The 22,345-nt window shown below is 50.7% G+C and overlaps 1 protein-coding gene across 1 annotated transcript in view; it reads right to left on the reverse strand.

Annotated features, from left to right (window-relative positions):
* Positions 1 to 12,723: 12,723 nt before the first annotated feature.
* The window catches only part of SPTBN5 (spectrin beta, non-erythrocytic 5), a 1,776,766-nt gene continuing 1,767,144 nt past the window's right edge, over positions 12,724 to 22,345 (reverse strand). The window contains exon 72 of the mRNA XM_085627084.1: positions 12,724 to 13,653. Within this exon, the coding sequence (XP_085483210.1) occupies positions 13,514 to 13,653 (140 nt within the window). The 3' untranslated portion in view covers positions 12,724 to 13,513. The remainder of the gene's footprint in view (positions 13,654 to 22,345) is intronic.

The raw sequence follows: 22,345 nt of genomic DNA on the forward strand, positions 1-22,345 counted from the left end.
TCCCAACGTTAACCCAACTAATGCCTTGGGAGGCGCACTACCACTGCTGACTGTACTAGGGGGTGCAGGTGCCTTAGGGGCTGCAGTGGCAGGAGTTTGCCCTCCTTTCTTGGTGCACTCACTAAACCAGTGAGTCTTACTTTTACAGTATTGGCACCACCTTTTTGACTGGCCTTCTTGAGTCTTCTTCTTCTGTGAAGCCTGACCCCCACCCTCTTTGGTTTGTTGGGGACCTGTCGAAGACTTCTGGTCATTTTGTTCGTTCTTGTTACTACCCTTTTGGTCTGCTTTCTTCTGACCACCCTGGTTCTGAGTCTGGTTCTGCTTGACCCTTGTTCTGACCCATCTGTCTGCCTTCTTTCCCAATTCTTGGGGAGAGGTCAGATCCGAGTCGACAAGGTGCTGATGCAACAATTGGTTCTGACAGTTGTTTAAAATCTGTTCTCTCATGATAAGATTGTACAATCCTGTGTAATCAGTAACCTAGCTACCCAGCAACCAGCCCTCCAAAGCCTTAGTGGCACAATCGACAAAGTCAGTCCAATCCTGAGACTGAATTTTCTGGGTGTCCCTGAACAGCACCCGGTACTGCTCGGTGGTTAAGCCGAACCCATCAATCAGTGTATTCTTCAGGACTTGGTAGTTGTTCGCATCCTCAGCTCTAGTAGTGAGGAGCTTGTCTCGTCCTTTACCTTCAAAGGAGAGCCACAGTATAGCTGCCCACTGACTTTGGGGGACGCACTGGACAGTGCAGGCCCTCTCCAAAGCAGTTATCCACTTGTGGATGTCGTCCCCTTGTTTAAAGGGGGGCACTATTTTACTCAGGTGTCTAGTATCTATACCCCTGTCTTTCTCTCAAATGAGAATGCTGCCACCAGTGGGATCTAACCCACTTAATTTCTGCTCTCGGGCTAAGGCAAGTCTTTCTTTGGCGAGGGCAAGTTCTTCCCGCTCGATCCTCAGATTGACTTCCCTCATCTTCGCTTCATGCTCCCTTCTCTGAGGGGACGTCATTCCTCTCTGAGAAGATGCCTGAGAGACATGTGTACGAACAGATCTGTTAGAGCCTCTAGAGAGAGACCTAGCTCGTCCGTTCCCAATGTTAGGCCTGCTAGAGCGTGGGCCCGGGGCTCCCCCGGTTCCATTCTCATGCCTGCTTAAGTTGGTCCTCGTAAGCCTGCCGACTACCACTGGACCTTTGTTTGCCTCGTCTCCTGATAACTCCTCCTCGTCTTCCTCCTCTGTATGGAGGTCGAAGTCCGGGTCACCAAGGGTTCCCTCTAAGGGAGGCATGTTCCCATCAGCATTGGGGGGACCTGTGTTAGAGGACCTCCTAGCATCGTACGTCTCTAAGAGACCTATCAGAAAGGCGATGGTAGGGTTAGAACCCTGGTTTAGCTTCCTGGAGGCACACAGTTGTCTCATCTCCTTGAAGCTAAGAGCTGCATATCGTGACGCGACCTGTGGAGGGTCACGGACCACTAAGGGAGTCTCCGCAGACTCTCCGTGGACCGACATGCTTTCTAGTGAGGTGTAAGTGATGCACCTACCTACACTATTTGCTTACCTACTGATCCCTTGCTAAGAGTTGTAGTCAGGGTGTGCTAAGCCCTGTTACACTACAACAGCTGGTTCAGTAGAACTCAGAGTATTCTAAGTTAAGTTATATGTACCTGGGTACTTATGTGATCTTTCACTTTGATATTCTTAGGATACGTGTGTGGTAACCAACAGCAAGCTCAAATCCCAACCGCTGCTCACCAATGTGAGAAGTTGGCCTGATATGTAGTGCTCACTATTCTAGTGATCACTGTGTATCATTCCAAACGACCCTTATTGATGATTGGTTGTAAGTCAACCTTATAGACCAGCTATCCTAGTAGCGTGGATACGAGCAGTCTTTAGGCTAAACTCTAGAGGGCGTGTTAAGCCAGCTGTTTACCATCACATATACCCCTTGAACACCAAGTGAAAGGACACCACGCAAGTTGTTATGAAAATAAAGGATATTTATTTATAACAAGACTACCCTGGCTCTCTATGAGTCAGGGAGCTAAGCACACTACAAAACTCTTGTGAAAATACTTCTGGTTGCACAATTTACACAAATGCCCGAAGGCACGAAACCATATACACTGCAAGTGGAATGGGAAAGGTTAGATAGTTTAAAGTTACTGATTCCGGAGGAATCCGATCAGTGGGACTAAACGAAAAAGGAAGTGGACACTTGTAGAGTGAGCCTACGATGGAGCACCGAGATGCTCGAGTTACCTAGCCCAGAGGCTGCGGCTGCGTGGGGTTCAGCAAGATGTCGGGAGTCCTCGTTGTAGTCTCAGGAGCCTGAAAGAAGAAGTTGCTGGCAGGCGACCAGTGTCGATGTTCAGAGAGATCCAAGCCTGGATCGGTGATGAAGGAAACCTGAAAGCAGAGGGGACTCAGTTCTCAACCGCTAGCCAGCGATCGTGTGGGTACCAGGAAGGTACCGGCTGAAGTCACCGCGACCAGGTGAGTGGATGACGTCGGACTCGGCTGTTCCTCGGACCAGGAGGCGCGGCGGCGGCCAGGATGGAGGGCGAGCTGTCCCACGAAGGTGTCTGCTGTCGATGATGCTGGGCCCAGGAATGGGGCAGCAGGTCTTGGCAGTGGCAAACCCACGCGGTGGAGTCAAGATGGCGTCGGGAGTGGACCAGGAGGGTCCGAGGTACTCCTCTGTTGAAGGGGAGCAAGAGCCAGTCTGGAGCAACCAGACCAGTGATGGAAGTCTATCGTGGTGCGTCGTGAAGAGGGCCACAAGCCGGTCGGCGAGTGGTCGGACAACGCGGGGAGCAGCAAGGAGCAGAAGGGCCCCCACGCAGATCTCGTGGATGCTGGGGAGGCAGACTTCGGTGCTGGAGCCGCTCAGGGTTAGGGCTTCTCAAACCCTAGGTGCACTCACTCGAGGGTCCCTCGGTGGGCGTGCTAGATAAGCGTCGTGCAGGTTCTGAAGATGGCCGGCCCCGCAGGTCTCGTCACACCTACGAATCTCAGCTGAGCTGATGATGTAGGTAGAGGTCAGAGATGGCAGGGAACCCGGGTCTCGTCGAGCTGGGCAGTCTTGATCCGTGGGAGAGACGTGCAGCAAACCGCAAGCGCTTAGGTGGTGCCTGCTGGTGCAGGGTGGCTACTCCTTAGCCACAAGGGAGAGTCTTCAGAAATAGTCAAGAGTTCCTTTCGTGGAAAGTAGTTCAAGATTCAGAATTATCCCATTTGGGAAGGGGACCCGCTCCCACCTTTATTCTAGGAAAAAGGGGATGGCCCGTGACTAGGTCCTACCTATGGGTGGGACCAGGAGGGGGGTGGTTACACCCCTGTCCTTTCTCCGGCTTCGCCCCAGCTCAGGGGCTGGTGTGCCCCCGAAACTGGTTTGAGCCGGGCTATGCACAGTGAGCACCGGGGTGCCACTTGCAATCACCTTCCTTCCAGCCCTGCCTACCTGGGATACACAAACCCTGTCTGGGATGGTGCTAACACCGCCCTCGACAGGAAACCCTTTGTCCAAGCTCCCCTCGCTGGAAGGTCTCCCAGCAGCAGGAGGTCAGACTTGTGTCTGGTGGCAGCATCCATTTTGTGATGCTGAGGCTTGAGTCAACTTTAACCGGGGTTCAAGGTTACTTCCATGTCGTGTCCCTCTAGAAGGGTGGAATGCTAACCCCGTCGCCAGAACTGTCGAGGGGTTCGTATTCCAATTCGTATGACACCTTACTCGACATGTTTGGGTTATGCGATGCCAAAGTTAGCAAATAACCGTGAGGATTATAATGCACTTTAAGGTAGTTGGCCCGCGTCACCATGGAACGGCTATTAGGATTTGGTTCCGCAAGCCGTCGACGGGCTCAGCTCGCGCCAGAGCACCTTCTCACATGATTCCCAGCACTCTGCCTTCAGGATTGATAAGGCCTGCCATAGGAGTGACTGACAGGAATCCATGCGTCCATTTTAGGGTTAGGTATAGGAATACTACACCTACAGCAACGGGTGATTACACCACCTTGCCCCAGCTGTCGTGCAGCCAGTTGTGTCAGATTTGGGCGGCCATCCAGGGGTGGCACAATACATGCTGCAGCCCTTGGTAGGCCCTGGGTACACCGATGCCCTGGATACCTGTGGTATGCTGATACAGGGACTGATAAGGCGGCCCAGTTCCAATTAGTGGATGCACCTAATGTACATGTGTGTTAATTTCGAGAGAGAACAGCTAGGCTGTGGGTCTGATTGGCAGGCCCGCAGCCGGGGAAAGTCGTAAACCAATGAAGCAAAAGCAAAACATCTGGGTGATCATAGGATTGCAGACCCTACTCTCCTACACCTTGGACCTAGGGTTTTTGAATAGCCGACGACAAGCCATTAATGAGCTGTGAGCTGAGTGATAAGTAGGACCTCGGCGCTGACCGGAGACCAAAGGGCAACACCTTGAATTGATAGCGGCACCCGCCACCTCAAACCTTAGGTGCCTTCGATGTTTGATGTGAATAAGGACATGAAAGTATGCATCTAAGAGATCTAATGATGTCATAAAGTTTTCCCTGTTTAACATTAGGAGAATTTCTTGTAGAGATAGCATTCTGAAGAGCTGGTTCTTTATGTATTTGTTTAAACCCCTTAAATCCATTACCTGCCACCATTTGGTACTTTGCTTTTTTATTAGGGAAAAATGGAAGTAGAAACCTTTTCCTCGATGTTGATGAGGGACCACCTCTATTGCTCCCTTCAAAAGAAAATCTGTAATCTCCCTCTTTAGCAATTCCAGATGATGGTGTTTCTTGGGGATGGGAGGCCGACTCTGTGTTTTTTTTTAATGAACTCTAGTGTATGTCCCTGATGAATGATGGCTAGCACCCATTTGTCCGATGATATTGCTAACCATTGTTGGTAATATTGAGAGAGGTAGTGGGCTTGATGAGGCTTGCATCGTAGCAAGATGGGAGGTGCTCTGAAAGTGTCACTGTCGTCTACCATTGTCCTGTGACTTTCCTCATGCTGGAGGTCTTCTTCTGGCCAACTGTTGTTGATATGGTACATTATGTGATCAATATTCCTACTGATTTGCATATGTGCGATACCCTTGCTGCTGATAGGGTTCATATTTATAGGATTGAAAGGACTCACTTTGATGGTATTGTCCTCTTCCCCCTCTACCTCGAAAGGATTGATATTGCTGCTGTTGCAGTGTTCCCAGAGAGTGTGCTGTGTCCGTGTCAGCTTTGATCCCTTGAAGCGCATCATCAATGTGCTTCCCAAAAAGATTCTCACTATCAAAGGCCATTTCAATAATCTTGGTTTGTATTTACGGGTGGAAGGATGTAGCTTTAAGCCAGCCTTGTCTGCGAAGAGCGATTGCCCCTGCCATCTGCCTGAAAGCCAGCGAAGATATGTCCATGGCTATATCTATGATCTCTGAGGCTGCCCTAGCTCCTTCTTGCAAGATTTGCAGTGCCTCTTCCTTTTTATCGACTGGTAGATGGTCTAAAAAGGGTGCTAAATCTGACCACATTTGTAGGTCGTACCGACCTAATATGGCCTGGCTGCCAGAATCGCATTACAGACTTCAGGAGGCAAGTCAAATGGAATCAGCTGTCACCGCTCAATCTCCACGCAAGGAGGTGGAGGCTGGACAGGTTCGGGTGGAGGACCGTCCCCTGTTGCTGCAACAGGTGATCCTCCCGAAGAGGCGGTCGGATCGGGGGATCCACACTCATACTGAGTAGCTCGGGATACCAAACTCTTCGAGCCCAGTCCGGGGCACCAAGAATGACTTGGGCCCGGTTGCGTCTCATCTTTTTCAGCACTCTGGGCAGAAGTGGTATAGGCGGAAAGGCGTACAATAGACCGCAACTCCACTCGCGGCGAAAAGCGTCTCCGAGCGAGTGCCGCCTTGGAAACTCCAACGCGCAGAACTGCTGACATTGCACGTTCTCTTTGGTGGCGAATAGATCTAACCAAGGTTCTCCACACTGCTGAAAGAGACCTTGTGCCACCTCTGAGTGAAGACGCCATTCGTGATCCAACATGCACCTGCGGCTGAGTTTGTCTGCTCTGGCGTTCAAGGTACGTGTCAGGTGTTGAACCACCAAGGAAATGCCTTGACGTTCCAGCCACGTCTAGAGACGTAGAGCCTCCTGACATAGGGTCCACGGCCCCACCCCACCCTGTTTATTGCAGTACCACATGGCGGTGGTGTTGTCTGTGAACACCTCCACTACTCTCCCCTTGACAGAGGGAAGGAATGCTTTCAGTGCAAGTAGGATCGCCCTGAGCTCCAAAAGGTTGATATGGAGCTTGGACTCCGTCGGAGACCAGAGGCCTCTGATCTCCGCCTCTGCCATGTGGCCGCTCCATCCTAGGAGGGACGCGTCCATCACTACTGTGTGCTCCGGTAGGGGAAGGGAGAGGGATCTGCCGCTGACCCAACGCTGGTCCGTGAGCCACCACTGCAAGTCCTGTGCAGTGCCCTTCGAGATCTGGACGTAGTCGAACAGGTTTCTCCGATGCAACGTCCACTGGAACTTCAGGTCCCACTGCAGAGCCTGCATATGCCATCTGGCATGATAGATCAACAGGATGCAGGAGGCCATGAGGCCCAGCAGCCTCAGGCTCTCTTCCTGACCGAAACCCAGGACCAGGGCTGAAAGATCGGAATCATAGCCCGAATGTCCCGTCTCGCTGTTCGGGAGGATAAACCCGAAACTGCGCCGTATCCAGAACCGCTCCGATGAAGAGGAGTTTCTGAGAGGGAATCAGGTGCTACTTCGGCATGTTGATGGAAAACCCCAGCAAATGCAGGAGGTCGGCCGTAGTCTGGAGGTGGGAGACGACTGCCTGGGGCGAGCCCGCCTTCAACAGCCAGTCGTCGAGATAGGGGAAGACTGAAACAACTGATCTACGCAGATGAGCTGCGACTACTGCCATCACTTTCGTGAACACCCAAGGGGTGCTGGTAAGGTCGAAAGGGAGCACGATGAACTGAAAGTGCTCGTGGCCTACCGTGAACTGTAGGTAACACGGTGGGCCGGCAGGATGGGGATATGAAAAAAAGCATCCTGCCAGTCCAACGCTACCAGCTAGTCTTGCGGGTCTAGGGCGGACAAGACCTGAGCAAGTGTGAGCATCTTGAACTTCTCCTTCCGGAGGAAGCGATTGACCTTCTGGAGGTCTAAGATAGGACGCAGGCCCTTGTCCTTCTTTGGAGCCAAGAAGTAGTGGAAATAACAACCACGACCTACTTCTGGCGTCGGAACACGCTCGATGGCCACCTTGGCCAAGAGGGCCGCAACTTCCTGCTGGAGAAGTGACAAGTGATCCCCCAATATACGTTGGTACTGAGGTGGCATGGCTGGAAGGGTAGACTCGAAGGGGAAGGAGTAGCCTCTTCGGACTATTTGCAGAACCCACCTGTCCGAGGTGATGGTGCTCCAGTGGGGAAGGTGATGGTGAATCCTGCCACCCACTCGTGTCTGTAGTTCTGAGACAAGCGTAACGGCAGAGCGCCACCGTTGTGGAAAGTGCCCTGCCGAGGGAATCGGCCGTGTCAAGCCCACAACGGATAGTAAATTTAGCAGCATCTCTCCCTTCGGTAATGGCCTGGGTGAGCACCGCCCGTGCTTCCACAGGGCACTGAGGCAGCACCTGTGCCACGGCGTCCCACACAGAATGGGAATAGCAGCCCAACAGGCACGCAGTGTTCACCGCTCGCAACCCGGAACTGGCAGAAGTGAAAATCTTTTTCCCAAACTGCTCCAGTTTCTTAGATTCCTTGTCCGGAGGAGCAGAAGGGAATGCACTCGGCGAGGCAGAAGCCTGGACAACCAGACTCTGAGGTGTCGGGTGTTGTGTGAGAAAGCTGGGGTCGCCCGGTGCCGGGCGATGGCAGCGTGCCACACCCTTATCCACAGGAACCCCTGTGTTAGGTTTGTTCCAGGTGCTCAACAGGATGTCAGTAAGCGCCTCGTTGAAGAGCAGCAGCGGCTCCGTGGAGGAGGACGCTGGCTGCAGCACCTCGGTCAGGAGATTGGTCCTGATGGGCACTGAAGGGAGCTTGAGGTTAGGAGCCTCAGCCGCCCTACACAACACCACTGAAAAAGTCCCAACCTCCTCTGTAGCCAAGGAAGAATGGGACAGTGTACCAGGGTGTGGAGAGAAATACAGATCCACTGGACCCTCCATGTCGCATTCCCATTCAGGCTCATCCTCGCATTGAGCTGCAAGAGGGTCTTCAGATCCCTCCCAGTACTCCCCTTCATCCACCGGTTGTTGAAGAGGCCGGTAAGGACGAGGTGCCCAGAGAAATAGGACAAACTCCCCACCAATAAATGGAATCGGGGGTAAGAGACCAATCCTGGTTCAGCGCCATCTGGCGTCAGTGGCAGCGCCGCGCCCGGCGTCGGCGCCGTAGCAAGATCCGGCGCCAAGGCTGGAGCCGGCAGCGCCGCATGGGTATGGTGCCGGCGTAGCCGAGGCCAAAGGTGGCGGCACAGGGGCAGGTCCACCCAAAGGGTCCACGGGGCCCGAAGGTGCTCCGGAGGGTACCGATGGGGCAAACAAATGGCGCAAGGCCTGTATCTCGTCTGGAGTTGTGTGTGGGCCTTGAAAGGGTGGGTAGGCCGCAGGCGACAATGGAGGCTCCAACGGAGCCACGGGAGAGTGACTGCCTGCCCCCTCCACCGCGTCCCGTGACTGGTGAGGGGTAGAGGAATAGCAACGTCGCTTCTTTGACTTTTTACCTACCTGTCCCCGATTCCGGCGAGCGATGCTGATGGCTCCGTGACCGGTCCCTCGACCTCCCACGGGAACTGGACCTCGATCAGCCCGGAACCGATTGTCGGACCTCCACCAACTTTTGGGAACGCTCCCGCAAAGCTTTCGGAGCTATGGCCCGACAATCAGGGCACGCCTCAGGGTCATGGGTGTGCCCAAAGCAGAAGAGGCACACGTCGTGCGGGTCCGTTACCAACATGTTCCGACGGCAGGCCCTATAGGACTTAAACCCAGGCATCCCTACTGCACCAGGAGTCGAGTACTCGACAAAACAAGTTGTCAGAAACCAAGTTAAAACTTTTAAGTAGAGGCACTGCTCTCTCTCGGATCTGCGCTGCTGGCGCGGAAAAAGAAAGAACTGACTTCAGTGCGCGTGTCTAAGTAGCTCCGGCGACGTCATCTCGGCGGCTACGACGCTAGCGACGTACGCGGAGCCATACGATGACGCCAACCGACGCGCAGGGGTACTGTTGACAACAACTTTCCAGATCCAGTCTGACGCCTGGGGATATTCTAAGGTAAGGAATCTATCACTAACGTGTCTCTTTCAGATGCCTCACTACGCCACTTCAGAAGCGCAAGGCTGCACCATATTTCCCAGGATATGGTGCAGCCCTGCGTTTCCCACTGCGCTGGCGCTACACTTAGCAGTGTAGCGCCAACTCAGGCACCCATGCACCATAGTGCAAGGGTGTCTGTGTGCAGAGGAGGATTGTTTCTGTGTAGGAAGGTGTCCCTTCCTGCACATGAACAATCCTAAAATGCCATTTTGTCACTTTTATGTGTGCTGCTTCATGCAGCACATATGAAAATCACAAAATGGCATTTTTTTTCACAGATTGTTTATGTACAGGAAGGGGGACCTTCCTGTACACAAACAATCCATGGCAGTTTGCTTTATCCATGTGTGCTGCACAAGGCAGCACACATGGAAAAAGCAAAAACGAGGAGAAATAATGCATTTCTCCTTGTTTCGCCAAGTAAAGACCAGGTTTTCCCTGGTCTTAATTTTGGTGCTGCCTCCTATGTACGCATCACCTTGAACATTACGGGCAGCGCCAAAATCAATGGGCGTTGCAGTGGAACGCCCACCGCAATACCCACTGCACAACCCTTTCACGCTAAGTGAAAGGGGGCCTTATTTACAAGGCAGCGTTAAACGACATGCAGAACTTATGGCCGCACCCGCTTATAACTCCTGGTGTGAGCAGTTATCTGGCCTTTTTATTGATAAAATTCTCACTATTCAGGATAGCTTTGGGACGGCTCCTCAGGTGCAGGCGGTTCACCCGCTTCAGACAGCTCCACACTTAGATCCAGCCCGCTCGCACATGTGGGCTTTAGCCCCGATTCCGCTGTCTGGTACTTTGGCTATCCTTAAATCTCTCAAATCAGGTTCCCCAACGGATCCTTGTCGAGCCAGGTTGTTGGCTGCAGTGGCAGAGGTAGTCAAACCTGAAGTAAATAATATTATCAACCTGTCGCTCCAAACCGCTATGGTTCCTTCCGAGTGGAAACAGGCAAAACTCCTCCCCCTGTTAAAAAAACCTTCACTTAATCCTGCTAACCTGGCTAGCTACCGACCAATCTCACTTCTCCCAGCTGTGGTGAAGGTGTGTGAGAAGGCCGCCCACAAGCAGCTCTCTGAGTTTGTCGAGACTTCTTGCGCCCTCCACCCAGCCCAGTCGGGCTTCAGGGCCTTACACAGTACTGAAACGGCCCTGGTCGAGATGGCGGACGCTATTAGAGAAGGCCTTGACGTGGGCGGCAGAGCAGCTGTGGTGTTACTAGATGTCTCTGCCGTGTTCGATACATGACCACACCGACAACTCTTGGCTCTGCTGTCTAACATCGGCATCTCGGGTCAGGTGTGGGGGTGGATAGAATCATTTATGGCTAATAGAACATAGCAAGTATGGCTGCCTCCATTCTGCTCTACTCCAAGAAGCTTGACCACGGGTGTTCCTCAGGGCTCAACTTTGAGCCCTCTTCTCTTTAATGTGTACATAATGCCGCTTGTCTATCTGGCGGAGGAGCTGGGTGCTAAAATCTTAGCTTATGCTGATGACACCCAGCTCCTCTTCACGTGGAAGAAAAACGATCTGTCCCCGGATGCTGCTAAAAACTGCCTTACGGAAGTTTTTAAGTGGTTAGCGCAGGCCCAGCTTAAATGCAATGAGGGTAAATCTGAGGTGCTCCTCTCCGGGTGCTTCCCTCCGCAGTTTAGAGAACACCTTTGGCCCGTGGGCTACCCCTTGCCTAAGTCTATGGGAAGTCCGGTTAAAAATTTGGGGGTCTGGTTTAGTGAGGACCTCAGATTTTTACCGCAGATTAACAAATTAGCCGGGGTGTGCTTCGGCACACTGAAACTTTTGAAGCGATTTCTGCCCCTACTACCCAAAACGGCTAAAGAAATGGTGACCCGCGCTCTCATTCTTTCGCGTTTAGACTATGCCAATGCGCTTTACATCGGACTTCCTATTTATCTGATAAAAAGCTTCAGATCGTTCAGAACGCGACTGCCAGAGCACTACTGGGTATTCCTTTTAGGTCCAACTCCAAACAGTTACTACGGGAGCTGCACTGGCTTCCGGTGGATCAGCGGGTGCTGTTCAAGGCCCTTACGCTTGCCCACGGTGCTCTTTATAAAACGGGGCCTCTGTACTTGAGGAGACGTTTTGATTTCTATGTACTGCCTAGGCATCTTCGCTCTACGGGGCAATGCCTCGTTGTTATACCAAGGTACCGTCTTGTTAGAATGGAAGGCAGCTCCCTCTCAGTTAGAGCAGCTAAGGCCTGGAATGTTCTGCCCTTCGAGCTTCGGAACATCGGCGATCTCAGGCTGTTCAAAAATCAGCAAAAAACGTTGCTTTTTAAGTAACTTCCTAGCCCCGGCCTATGCCCATCCGTCTCTTTTTCCTTGGCTTCCGCGCCGGGACACTTCCGAGTATTCGTGCGCACTATAAATCTGGTTTAACATAACATAACATTAGAGTGGCTTAACGCTGCCTTGTAAATAAGTCTAAGCCCCTAATGCCACCACAATGTCGGAAAAAGTGACCTTGTGGTGGTGATAGGGGCTTGTTAATATGCCCTTCAGTGTCTTTTTTTGGGGGGGAGGCATGACCTTGCTCATGGTGGGCAGTCCCACCCCCTATGTTTTTTCCCTATTGTCTAGTGAGATTTCTGCCTCCCAGAGGGTGGGGGGGAGGCAGAAAGATTGACTGTGCCTTTCTGGGGTGGGTCCAAGCTAGGCAGCATCTACCCCTATGTTTTTTAACAAAAATGTATCCTCGTGTCTAGTGGTCTTTCTGACCTCCCGGGGATTAGGGGTGTGTAGATTGGGGTAATCACCCTAATCCACTCCCCGGGGGAGTTGAAAGACTGGTTGTGCCCTTATGGGGTGGGGACATGGCCACCCCTATATTTTTTTCCCTGGTGTCTAGTGGGCTTTCTGCTACACAGAGCAGGGGGCACATTAAGGGTAATCAACCGCTCAAACCCTCCCGGCCCCTCCCCCGCTGGGGTGTAGAAGGACTGTCTATGCCCTTTCTGGAGAGGGGATATGGCCATGCCCATGGTGGAAATCCCCTGAGCTTATAATTAAAAAAGAATTCTGTGGTGTCTAGTGGGATTTCTGCCTCCCTGATGGTCCAGATTGGGGTAACCACCCCTATCTGCCCCCTCAGGGGGGGGGGATAGAAAGACTGCAGAGCACATTTTAATGAGGTGGGGAAATGGTCATGCCCATGGTGGGCAGCCCTAACCCCTATATAGTTTTTTATAACATCCCTTGGTGTATAGTGGGATTTCTGTCCCCCGCAGGAGCAGATCAGGGGTCAAAGGTTGACATTATGTTGCACTCACCAGAATGCCTTGCAGAGTTCTTATTTCACCACCTATAAATGAGCAGGTATGGTTTACACAAGGAAGTGTTATGGGCTCAGATAGCTTTTTTATTGTCTAAACATAACATTATGTGAAAAGACAAAATAAAAACAATGTTTGATACACAATTTAAAAATAACACTTATATCAGTAATTTAGATTCATTAATTCTTCATCCAAAATGATTAGAAAAACAAAATGGATTAGAAAATCAAATCAGTGCTGACTCTCTGATGCTAAACTGTGTAAGAATAAAACAACTTTTGGCAAATTATGACGGACCAGAAGAAATACACCTCTCTCACTAAGACCATACGATTGGATAACATTTCCTGTAAGATCACTAGCATGTTAGGTAAAGCTTAGCACAGTCATAAAAGATAGATAGCACCATTCAAGGAAAGACGGGTGTCAAGATTTTAGTATTTGTAAATGCCGGCTTCCACATAACTGCAGTACAAAAGTGTTTTCATGAAATTAACTTCACAAATGATGAACTAAAAAGAACTTGAGAAATACACACAATATATTTAGCTTTCAAATGTTTTTTCAATCAGAATATGATTGAACATAATTACTTTTGTTTGAACACAAAAGCTTTTCTTTCAAAATAATGTTAGATTGGCGCATTTTCTCTAGTTTGAAATCTAAACTGGAGGAAGCTAAGTCAGTGTTATGTGTACAAGGTGTAATATAAATGTGACAATTTTGCTCTGTACATTTTATGTAATTTTTATGTTTGCTGATGATGTATATCCCTCTTCTACCACTCTTGTAGTCCTCCCTCTAGCGATGTACAGCACTTTAAGAACACAAGTTCTCTTTCTTTGAGCTGCTACTTCCTATGGAAAAACCTTCGAAGGCCATGTTTATCCTTTCTTCGCTTTTCCTTTTCGCTCGCACCATTTGCCTGAACTTGGGTCAATATGGAATCCCAGTCTTTCTTCTCCAGCACCAACTCTGGAGTCCTAGTTTCTGTAAAATGAAACAATGGATATGTGATTACAATTGTAACACAGAACGTAAATATTTGATTACAAAATAAAGCTGAAGCACTGTTGGACACAAGGGTAAGTTACTTACCTGTAATCCTAGTTCTCTTCCAGGGGTATCCTCATCAAAGTCATAAGCACTGAATATTCCCGCCCATGTGCGGGGACCCCGGAAATAATAAAATTATATATGTAAAAAACATACATATATACAGCTCTGTATATGTATAAACATATATCATTTTTTCCAAGCAAATGCAGCTCCCATAAAAGGCTAGGCAATGTAAATATACACATCCAATAACACATATATATATATATGTATATATAAAGGTATAAAAATACACCTAAATCTCTTTTTTTTTTTTTTTTCAATGAGGTAAACACTCATGAGAAAGCAAAAAATAAAGAGAACAAACTGTGGAAAAACACAGATGCACAACACATTGCCAGCCTGCAGGCTGCATTGCAATATAATACCATAGAGACTAAAAAGCCCTGTACAGGTAAAAACTGGCACCGTGCCTTTAAGGCAGCCCTGACTTCCATATCCCATCATGCCTCAGGGGTGACAGTTAGGTCAGTTGTTCTTTGCGGGACCGTAGTCCTAAACACAAAGATATATCCTTTCCATAATGAATAATACACTTCTTCTCATTTGCCTGGGGAGGTGGGTGGGTTGCTTATGACTTTGATGAGGATACCCCTGGAAGAGAACTAGGATTACAGGTAAGTAACTTACCCTTCTCTTCCAGGGGATCCTCATCAATAGTCATAAGCACTGAATAGAGTAGCAAGCTCCCCTTCCACCTGCAGGCAAATGAAACTAAGGTTGTATCACCCATGGAGAAAGAGAATCATGAAAATGATTATGCATGGAACAGATTCCTCAAGGAGGCTTGTCCTACTTGAGTGTCTGCTCTGGTGTCCGAATCCAGACAATAGTGCCTGGTAAAAGTGTGGACAGATCTCCAAGTGGCTGCCTTGCAGATCTCGGAGAGTGGGACATTATTGAGAAAAGCCGCGGTAGCCGCTTTTCCTCTTGTCGAATGCGCTTTAGGGCGCGCCCCCAATGGTTTCTGAGCCAGTTGGTAGGCCAATGTAATACTTGAAACAATCCACCTAGCAATGGAACGTTTGGAAGCCGCAAAGCCCATACGGACAACCCCATAGTTCACAAACAATTGATCAGATTTCCTGACATTCTTAGTCCTATCTAGGTAGAATTTCAGGACCCTTTTGACATCTAGAGAATGCAACGCCCTCTCTGCTGGAGAGGAGGGGTTGGGAAAAAAGGTTGGTAAGGAGATGGCTTGGTTTACATGAAACTCCGATACCACCTTGGGTAGGAACGAAGGATGAGTTCTCATCACAACCCTATTCAGATGAAAAATAGTGTAGGGCTCTTTAGAACAGAGGGCCTGTATCTCACTGACCCTCCGTGCTGAAGTGATGGCTATTAAAAATGCTGTCTTCCATGTGAGGTGCTGTAGGGTAGCCTTATGAATAGGCTCAAAAGGAGAACCCATGAGCTTCGACAGAACCAAGTTTAGCTCCCAGGAAGGAGAGGGAGGTCTAACAGGGGGATAGACTTTCTTGAGTCCTTGCAAGAAATCCTTCACTACCTGCACTTTAAAAAATGACTGCTGTGAAGGCGAACGCCTGTATGCTGTTATGGCTGCTAGGTGAACCTTTATGGATGAAAATTTCAACCCTGCCCTCGCTAAATGTAGAAGATAGGGCAAAATTACATCCTCCTGGCATTTAGTGGGATCATAATGATGCTGAGCACACCATATATAAAACCTTTTCCACTTACAGAAGTAGGAGTGTCTTGTCGAAGGCCTCCTGGCTTCCTTCAGTATGGACATACACTCCTGGGGAAGGTTCAGATGGCCATACTGGAGGACTTCAGGAGCCATGCTGTTAAGCTCAGCGAGGGAAGGCTGGGATGGTAAATCTTCCCCCGCATCTTGGACAACAAGTCCGGCCTGCACGGCAGCCGCTTGTGGGGGCGGATCGACATGTGTAGGAGATCCGTGTACCACCACTGCCTCGGCCAGTCCGGTGCTATGAGGAACATCTTGGCAGATGAATTCTGCAACTTGGTCACCACCTTGGGGATTAGTGGGAGAGGCGGAAAAGCGTACACAAATGTCATTGACCAATTGATCAAAAGGGCATTCCCTAGGGATCCTGGTCGATGGTATCTTGAGGCGAAGCCTTGGCATTTTGTGTTTTGCTCGTTCGCGAAGAGGTCCACTTGCGGACGCCCCCATTCCCCAAAGATGTCTTCTAACACCTCGTCGTTGATTACCCAGTCCTCTGGCTCTTGAAAATGCCGACTGAGCAAGTCCGCTTGCACGTTGAGTTCTCCTGGTAGGTGCACCGCTTTCAATGAGATGTTCCTTGCTAGGATCCAGTGCCACAGGGACTGAGCTTCCAGCGAGAGCGTTCTGGATCGAGTACCCCCCTGCTTGTTCAGGTAGTACATTGTGGTGGTATTGTCCGTCTGCACTAGAATGGTACTCGTCGTTATCGCAGGTAGGAACGCTTTGAGGGCTAGGTGGACTGCCCTGAGCTCCAGCATGTTGATGTGGTACAACCGCTCGCTGCTGGACCACTGTCCCTGAGTTTGCAGGGACCCAAAATGCGCACCCCATCCCTGAAGGGATGCGTCGGTGATTAAGGTCTGAGTTGGAGGCTCCTGATGAAAGGGGATCCCCACTTGTAGATTCCTTAGCTTCAGCCACCACTTGACTGACTGTTTGACTGCAGAGGAGAGACAAACCTTTTCTTCCCACAGGGAGTTCCTTTGATCCCATTTGTCCTCGAGATCTTGCTGGAGAGGACGCATCCTTAGCCTGGCATTGGGCGCTAGGAAGATGCAGGATGCCATGGCCCCTAGCAGAGAAGAGATTTGCCTTGCCGACGACAGATTGTTGGATATAATCTGCCTGCCTTTTAGCATAATGGATGACTGTCTTTCCTCCGAAGGAAACACTTTTCCTAGTACTGAGTCTATAGTTGCGCCCAGGTAGTGGATCCTCTGTGTTGGTGAAAAATTGGACTTTTTGGCATTCACTCTGAGACCCAACTTGCAACATAAGTTTAGGCATAGCGACAGCTGTGACCGCACATTCTGTGGTGATGAGCCCTTTATTAGCCAGTCGTCTAGGTAGGGATAGACGAAGACTCCTGCGCGCCTCAGAGCAGCCGCTACTACTGCCACGCATTTTGTGAATACTCGAGGAGCTGACTTCAGGCCAAATGGGAGGACTTTGAACTGATAGTGAGAGTTGCCTACCACAAACCTGAGAAATTTTCGATGATTCCTTAGGATGGGAATATGGAAATATGCATCCTGAAGGTCCAGCGAACACATCCAATCGCCCATCCGGAGAAGAGGATATATTTGGTGGAGCGCCAGTATGCGAAACTTTTCCTTCCTTATGTGTTTGTTCAGTATCCGTAGGTCTAAAATGGGTCTGAACTCTACCTTCACACTCCTCTTTTGAATGAGAAAGTATCTGGAGTAAACTCCTTTTCCCCTTTGGTTTATGGGTACTTTCTCTATTGCAGATTTGAGTAGAAGCGTCGCTACCTCTTCTCTGAGCTGCTTTAGATGCTGGGATGAATTGACAGGAGGAATCGATGGGGGGTGACTTCTGAAACGAAGCGAGTACCCATGACGCAGTATATTCAGTACCCACTTGTCCTTTGTGATGGACTGCCACTCTGGAAGATGATGTGCAACACTTCCTCCCACCGGAGCGGTGGACAGCATCGGATGAAGCGGCTTCTCATTGCTTCCCCGGAGCTTTGTTTCCAGCATTAGACTGCCTGTTGTTACCCCGTCCCCTGGATGGCTTGCGGGACTGGTATTGCTGTTTCTTTTGACCTTGCTGGTCCTGGTTCTTTTGCCAATGAGAGGTTTGAACCCTCTGTTGGTAACTGCGCCTGTCATTTCCCTTGCGGCGTCGAAACTCTTTTCTCTTTTCAAGCCCGACAGCTTTCATGGTCTCCAGCTCTGCCTTCATACGGGCCATTTCTTCGTCTGCATGGGACCCAAAAAGAGAACTACCGGAGAAAGGCAGATTTAATATTCTTGCCTGCGCTTCCGGTTTCAAGGCCGTCAATCTAAGCCAGGATGATCTTCTGGCTGTGACTCCGTGTGCATATTCATGCGCTGCCAGTGTTGCCCCGTCCGCCGCTGCACTTATGATCTGGTTAGAAACCAGACTTCCCTCATGCAAGATTTCTTCAAAGTCCCGTCTGTCCTCTGATGGAACTTTGTCAATGAACCTCTGAAGAGAGTCCCATAATGACCTATCATAGCGCCCCAGAAGCGCCGAGGCACTGGCCACCTTTAAGCTTGAGGATGCTGAGCCGCAAACTTTTCTCCCCCAGGAGTCTTGTGTCTTACTGTCCTTATCTGGTGGCACCGTTGAAGACCCAGCTACTGCATGTGTCTTCCTGGCAGCGGCGGTGATGACAGAGTCCGGTGGAGGATCTGATTTTAGGAATAGAGGATCCTCCGGAGCTGGACGGTACTTTTTTAGAATTCTCGCCGGCGCCGTTTTGGTGGTTGCTGGTGTGAGAAAAATATCCATTACTGGTTGCAACAAATCAGGGACTAATGGCAATAGCGGGCGTGACACTGTGCGTTCATGAAGAGTTTCAAAGATTATGGATGAAGTGGTCTCCTGAACCGGCATAGGGATATTTAATTTTGTAGCTCCTCTACACAACACTTCCTGAAACGTAGAAATATCATCTACCGGAGATACCCTAGAGGGTGGCGTCTCCGAGAGTGTCGGTGAATAATCCCTTTTGGATGATCTGGAAGAAGGGGAGGTAGAAGGGGTTCTACGGCGCCTTTTCTCTGATCTGGCCGACTGTCTTCTGCGGGAGGAAGACCTGGATCGCCTTCTTGGTGCTCGAGAGTGACCTCGGGATTCTCTTCCCCGAGATCTTGGTCTGATCGGTGTCGCTGGGAATTCCATGCCCCTTAATCTTGTTAGCGATGCCTTTATTGCGTTGGGCATAGCAGAGTCCTGAGGCATTTCCCTTACGGGACTTTGAGGTACCGCATTGTCCTCCTCCTGCGAACTTTCTCTTGCAGGTACTGGAGATTGATGCACAAGCTCTGGCGATTCGGATCTTGAACCTGAGCCCTCTGATCCTGAAGGCGAGATCGATATGAGACGCGGTGACTCAGGAGTTGTATATATCAGTCTATGAGGAGATTTTCGCCTTGAGACTGGTCGAATCGTGAGGCGAACATGTGACACCTCCTGCGTACCCTCAGCAGAGGTCTGCCTTGACGGTGATAGGCCTATCACCGGAGATCTTTGACTCGAATCCTCGAGGCTCAGAGCTTCTTGTCTCGACGTCGAGATTATCTTCGACGGAGGCTTTATGTACCTCTCCAAAGCCTTGGAGACCTGTGAGGACGGAGGCACCTGCCTCGACGTCGACTCCGACGGAGGCACCTGCCTCGACGTCGACTCCGACGGAGGCCTCTGCCTCGACGTCGGTCTTGACGGAGGCGCTTGCCTCGACGTCGACTCCGACGGAGGCTCCTGCCTCGACGTCGGCCTTGACGGAGGCGTCTGCCTCGACGTCGTTCTTGACGGAGACTTCTGTCTCGACGTCGAATGCTCCGACGACGTTGAAAGCCTCTTCGCCGACGAACGATGTTTCCTCGACGGCGATCTTGATCTTGACGGCGATCTTGGTCTCGACGTCGACTGTGGTGGAGATTGCCTACGTACTTCTTGCGACGTCGACTGATGTCTCGCCGACCTCGACGTCGAACGATGTCTTTCCTTCGACGACGAACGATATCTCTGTGCAGACGTCGATCGATCTTCTCTTGACGTCGACAGATGCTTTATCAACGTTGAACTGTGGCGCCGAGACCTCGACGCCGAGCCTTTAGACGCCGTCGACGTCGAACGCATCCGCTTCGACGCTGAATCTAAAGTCGACGATGATTTTCTCTTTGCAGCATGACTTCCCCTTGACTCCTCACCTCTCAGCGACGATCCCGCCGCTGGAGTCTTCGACGCCGAGCCCGACGTCGATGGGGAGCAAACAGGGACCAACTGCTTCGACGTCGACCGTTCTGCTAGGCCGTACAGCCTAATCCTCTCTCGCTCCTTTAAAGTCCTTTTGGAAAGGTCTACACAATGTTGGCATGTTGCTGGAGAGTGAGAGTCCGGCAGACAGATAATACACACCTCATGTGTGTCTGAAGCAGCCTTCTTTTTTCCACAAGATGGACATGGAACAAATAAAGAAGGCATTTTTCTGACAAAATAGCAAAAAAAAATCAGTCAGAAAAACACAGGTGTAGGAGAGTAGGGTCTGCTTTCTATGTTCACCCCCACTTTTTGCTTTTGCTTTACTGGTTTTCGACTTAGATGTGGCTGTGGGCCTGCTAATCAGACCCACAGCCCTGCTGTTCTCTCTCTAAATTAATACTATGTACTTTAGGTGCATAACCCATTTGGATAGGATCACCTTATTGGCCCCTGTACAGTGTACCCTAGGTACCCAGGGCATAGGTGTACCCTAGGCCTACCAGGGGCTGCAGCATGTATTATGCCACCCCTGGCCTGGCCTTCCATTTTGACACAACTGGCTGATCACTCAGCTGGGGCAAGGTCGTGTAATCACCCCTTGCTTAGGTGTAGTATTCCTATACCTAACTTACATATAGACACATGTGTACCTATCAGTCACTCCTATGGCAGGCCTTGACAATCCTGGAGGCAGAGTGCTTGGTAACATGTGAGATGGTGCTCTAGCATGAGCTGAGCCTGTCTGCAGCTTTCGGAACCTTGTCCTTATAGCTGTTCTATGATATAGCCTACCATATACTCTTAAAGTGCCTTATAATCTTAGACGGTTATGGTAACTATGGTTTGGCTTTATCAAAACATGTCGTGTAAGGTGTCTAACACTAGGGAATAATACCCCCATGCCATTTCTGGACATGAGAATATTATTCCCCCCTTCTAGAGGGAAAGACATGTTAAAATCATACTTCAACTGTTAGCCTCTGACCAAAGCCTCAGCATCACAAAATGGATGCTGCTGCCACGACACAAGTCTGACCTCCTGCAGCTGGGAGTGATCCCAGCCAGGGAGGTCTGGACAATAGGTTTCCTGCTTGGGGAGGTGCTAGCACCTCCCCAGACAGCCTTTAGTGTATTGGGGCAGGGTGGGCTGAAAGGAATGAGACATGCCTGGGGCACACAAGGTGTTCCTTGCATAGTCCAGTTCAAACCGGCGCTGGGGCACTCCAGCCCCAGCTCTGGCGCGAAACTGGACAAAGGGAAGTGGGTGTAACCACCCCCTCCCAGGTCCCACCCATAAGGCGTGGCCTAGCAGGTATCCCAGCCCCCCAGATTAGTATAAGAGTGGGAGTTGGGCCTCAAGACTTTAGATTATCCTGAACCTGCAAAACTGAACAGAAACTCTGGACCTTCGACATTCGACGAAAGAAGAAGACTGAAGAATCTCCCTTGTAGCCAAGGAGTGGCTACCCTGTGCAAACAGGCACCATCAAGAGACTACCCTTTGCTTTGCGACCGTTCTACGAGGAACCGACTGCAGAGCCCGACCAGAGCCTTGACTTCCAGACTTCTCCGACCCTCATCCACATCTGCAGCAGAGCTGAGATCCGTGGAGGCGACGAGCGACGTGGGACCGGCTACCTGGGAAAAGTGGCTAGTAACTTACAGCGCAGCTTCTGAGGTACCCTCGAAGTTGTGCACCGGGGATTGAGAAGCCCCAACCCCAAGCACCATCTGCACCAAAGATCAGCCCCCCACACTCCACGAGTCCTGCGTGGGGCCCTTCAGCATTTTCCTGCTTGCCGCGTCTGTCCGGTTGCTTGCCCGCTGGCTAGTGGCCTCTGTGACGACGCACCCTGAAATCTTCTGCGCTGGTTTGGCTCCTCCAGACTGGCTCCCGCTTCTCTGCAAAGAAGAAGCACCCCAGACCTTCCTGGTCTGCACCAGAAGCAAGTCCTTCGTTCTTCCTGGGTTCCGCTTGCCAAGGCTTGGTGAGTCCTAGTCCAACTTCGACGCCGCCGACAGCAAGAGCCTTCGTGGGACAGCTCGCCTCCTGGTCCTGGTCGTCCTCGACGCTTCCTGGTCCTCCTGGCTGCAGCGACAAGCTTCACCTTCACCTGCAACTCTTCACGACATCGCCTGGTTCCTTCCTGGTTCCACGTGGTCACTGGCTAGTGACCTTGACTCTGTCCCTTCTGCTTGCAGGTTTCTTCTCTTCTTGATCCCAGCCTTGGGATCCACCGGACACTCTTCACTGACTGCCTGTCAGCATCTTTCTTCAGGCATCCATAGGAGTCGACGACGAAAACGACGCATCTTCACCCCTATGCACCCGCAGCCTGTGGGCTAGGTAACTTGGGTACTCCGGTGCTCGTCAGGATAGTGACTATCCTAGGGTCTAGTTTTCAAGTCTCAACTTCCTAGCTACTCCGGAAGTGTCCTAAATATACCGTTTTCTAAACTGTACTATTGCTATTGACTTTTACGCATTACGCGTGAGTGTTTCCACTCTGCACACGAATCCCGTGGGCCTCCCACTTCCTAACTAACGCTAGTGTAGTGTAGCCCCAGCGATTCCCTAGGCCTAGG

This window comes from Triturus cristatus, chromosome 9 (assembly GCF_964204655.1).
Source record: "Triturus cristatus chromosome 9, aTriCri1.1, whole genome shotgun sequence".
NCBI lineage: Eukaryota > Metazoa > Chordata > Amphibia > Caudata > Salamandridae > Triturus > Triturus cristatus.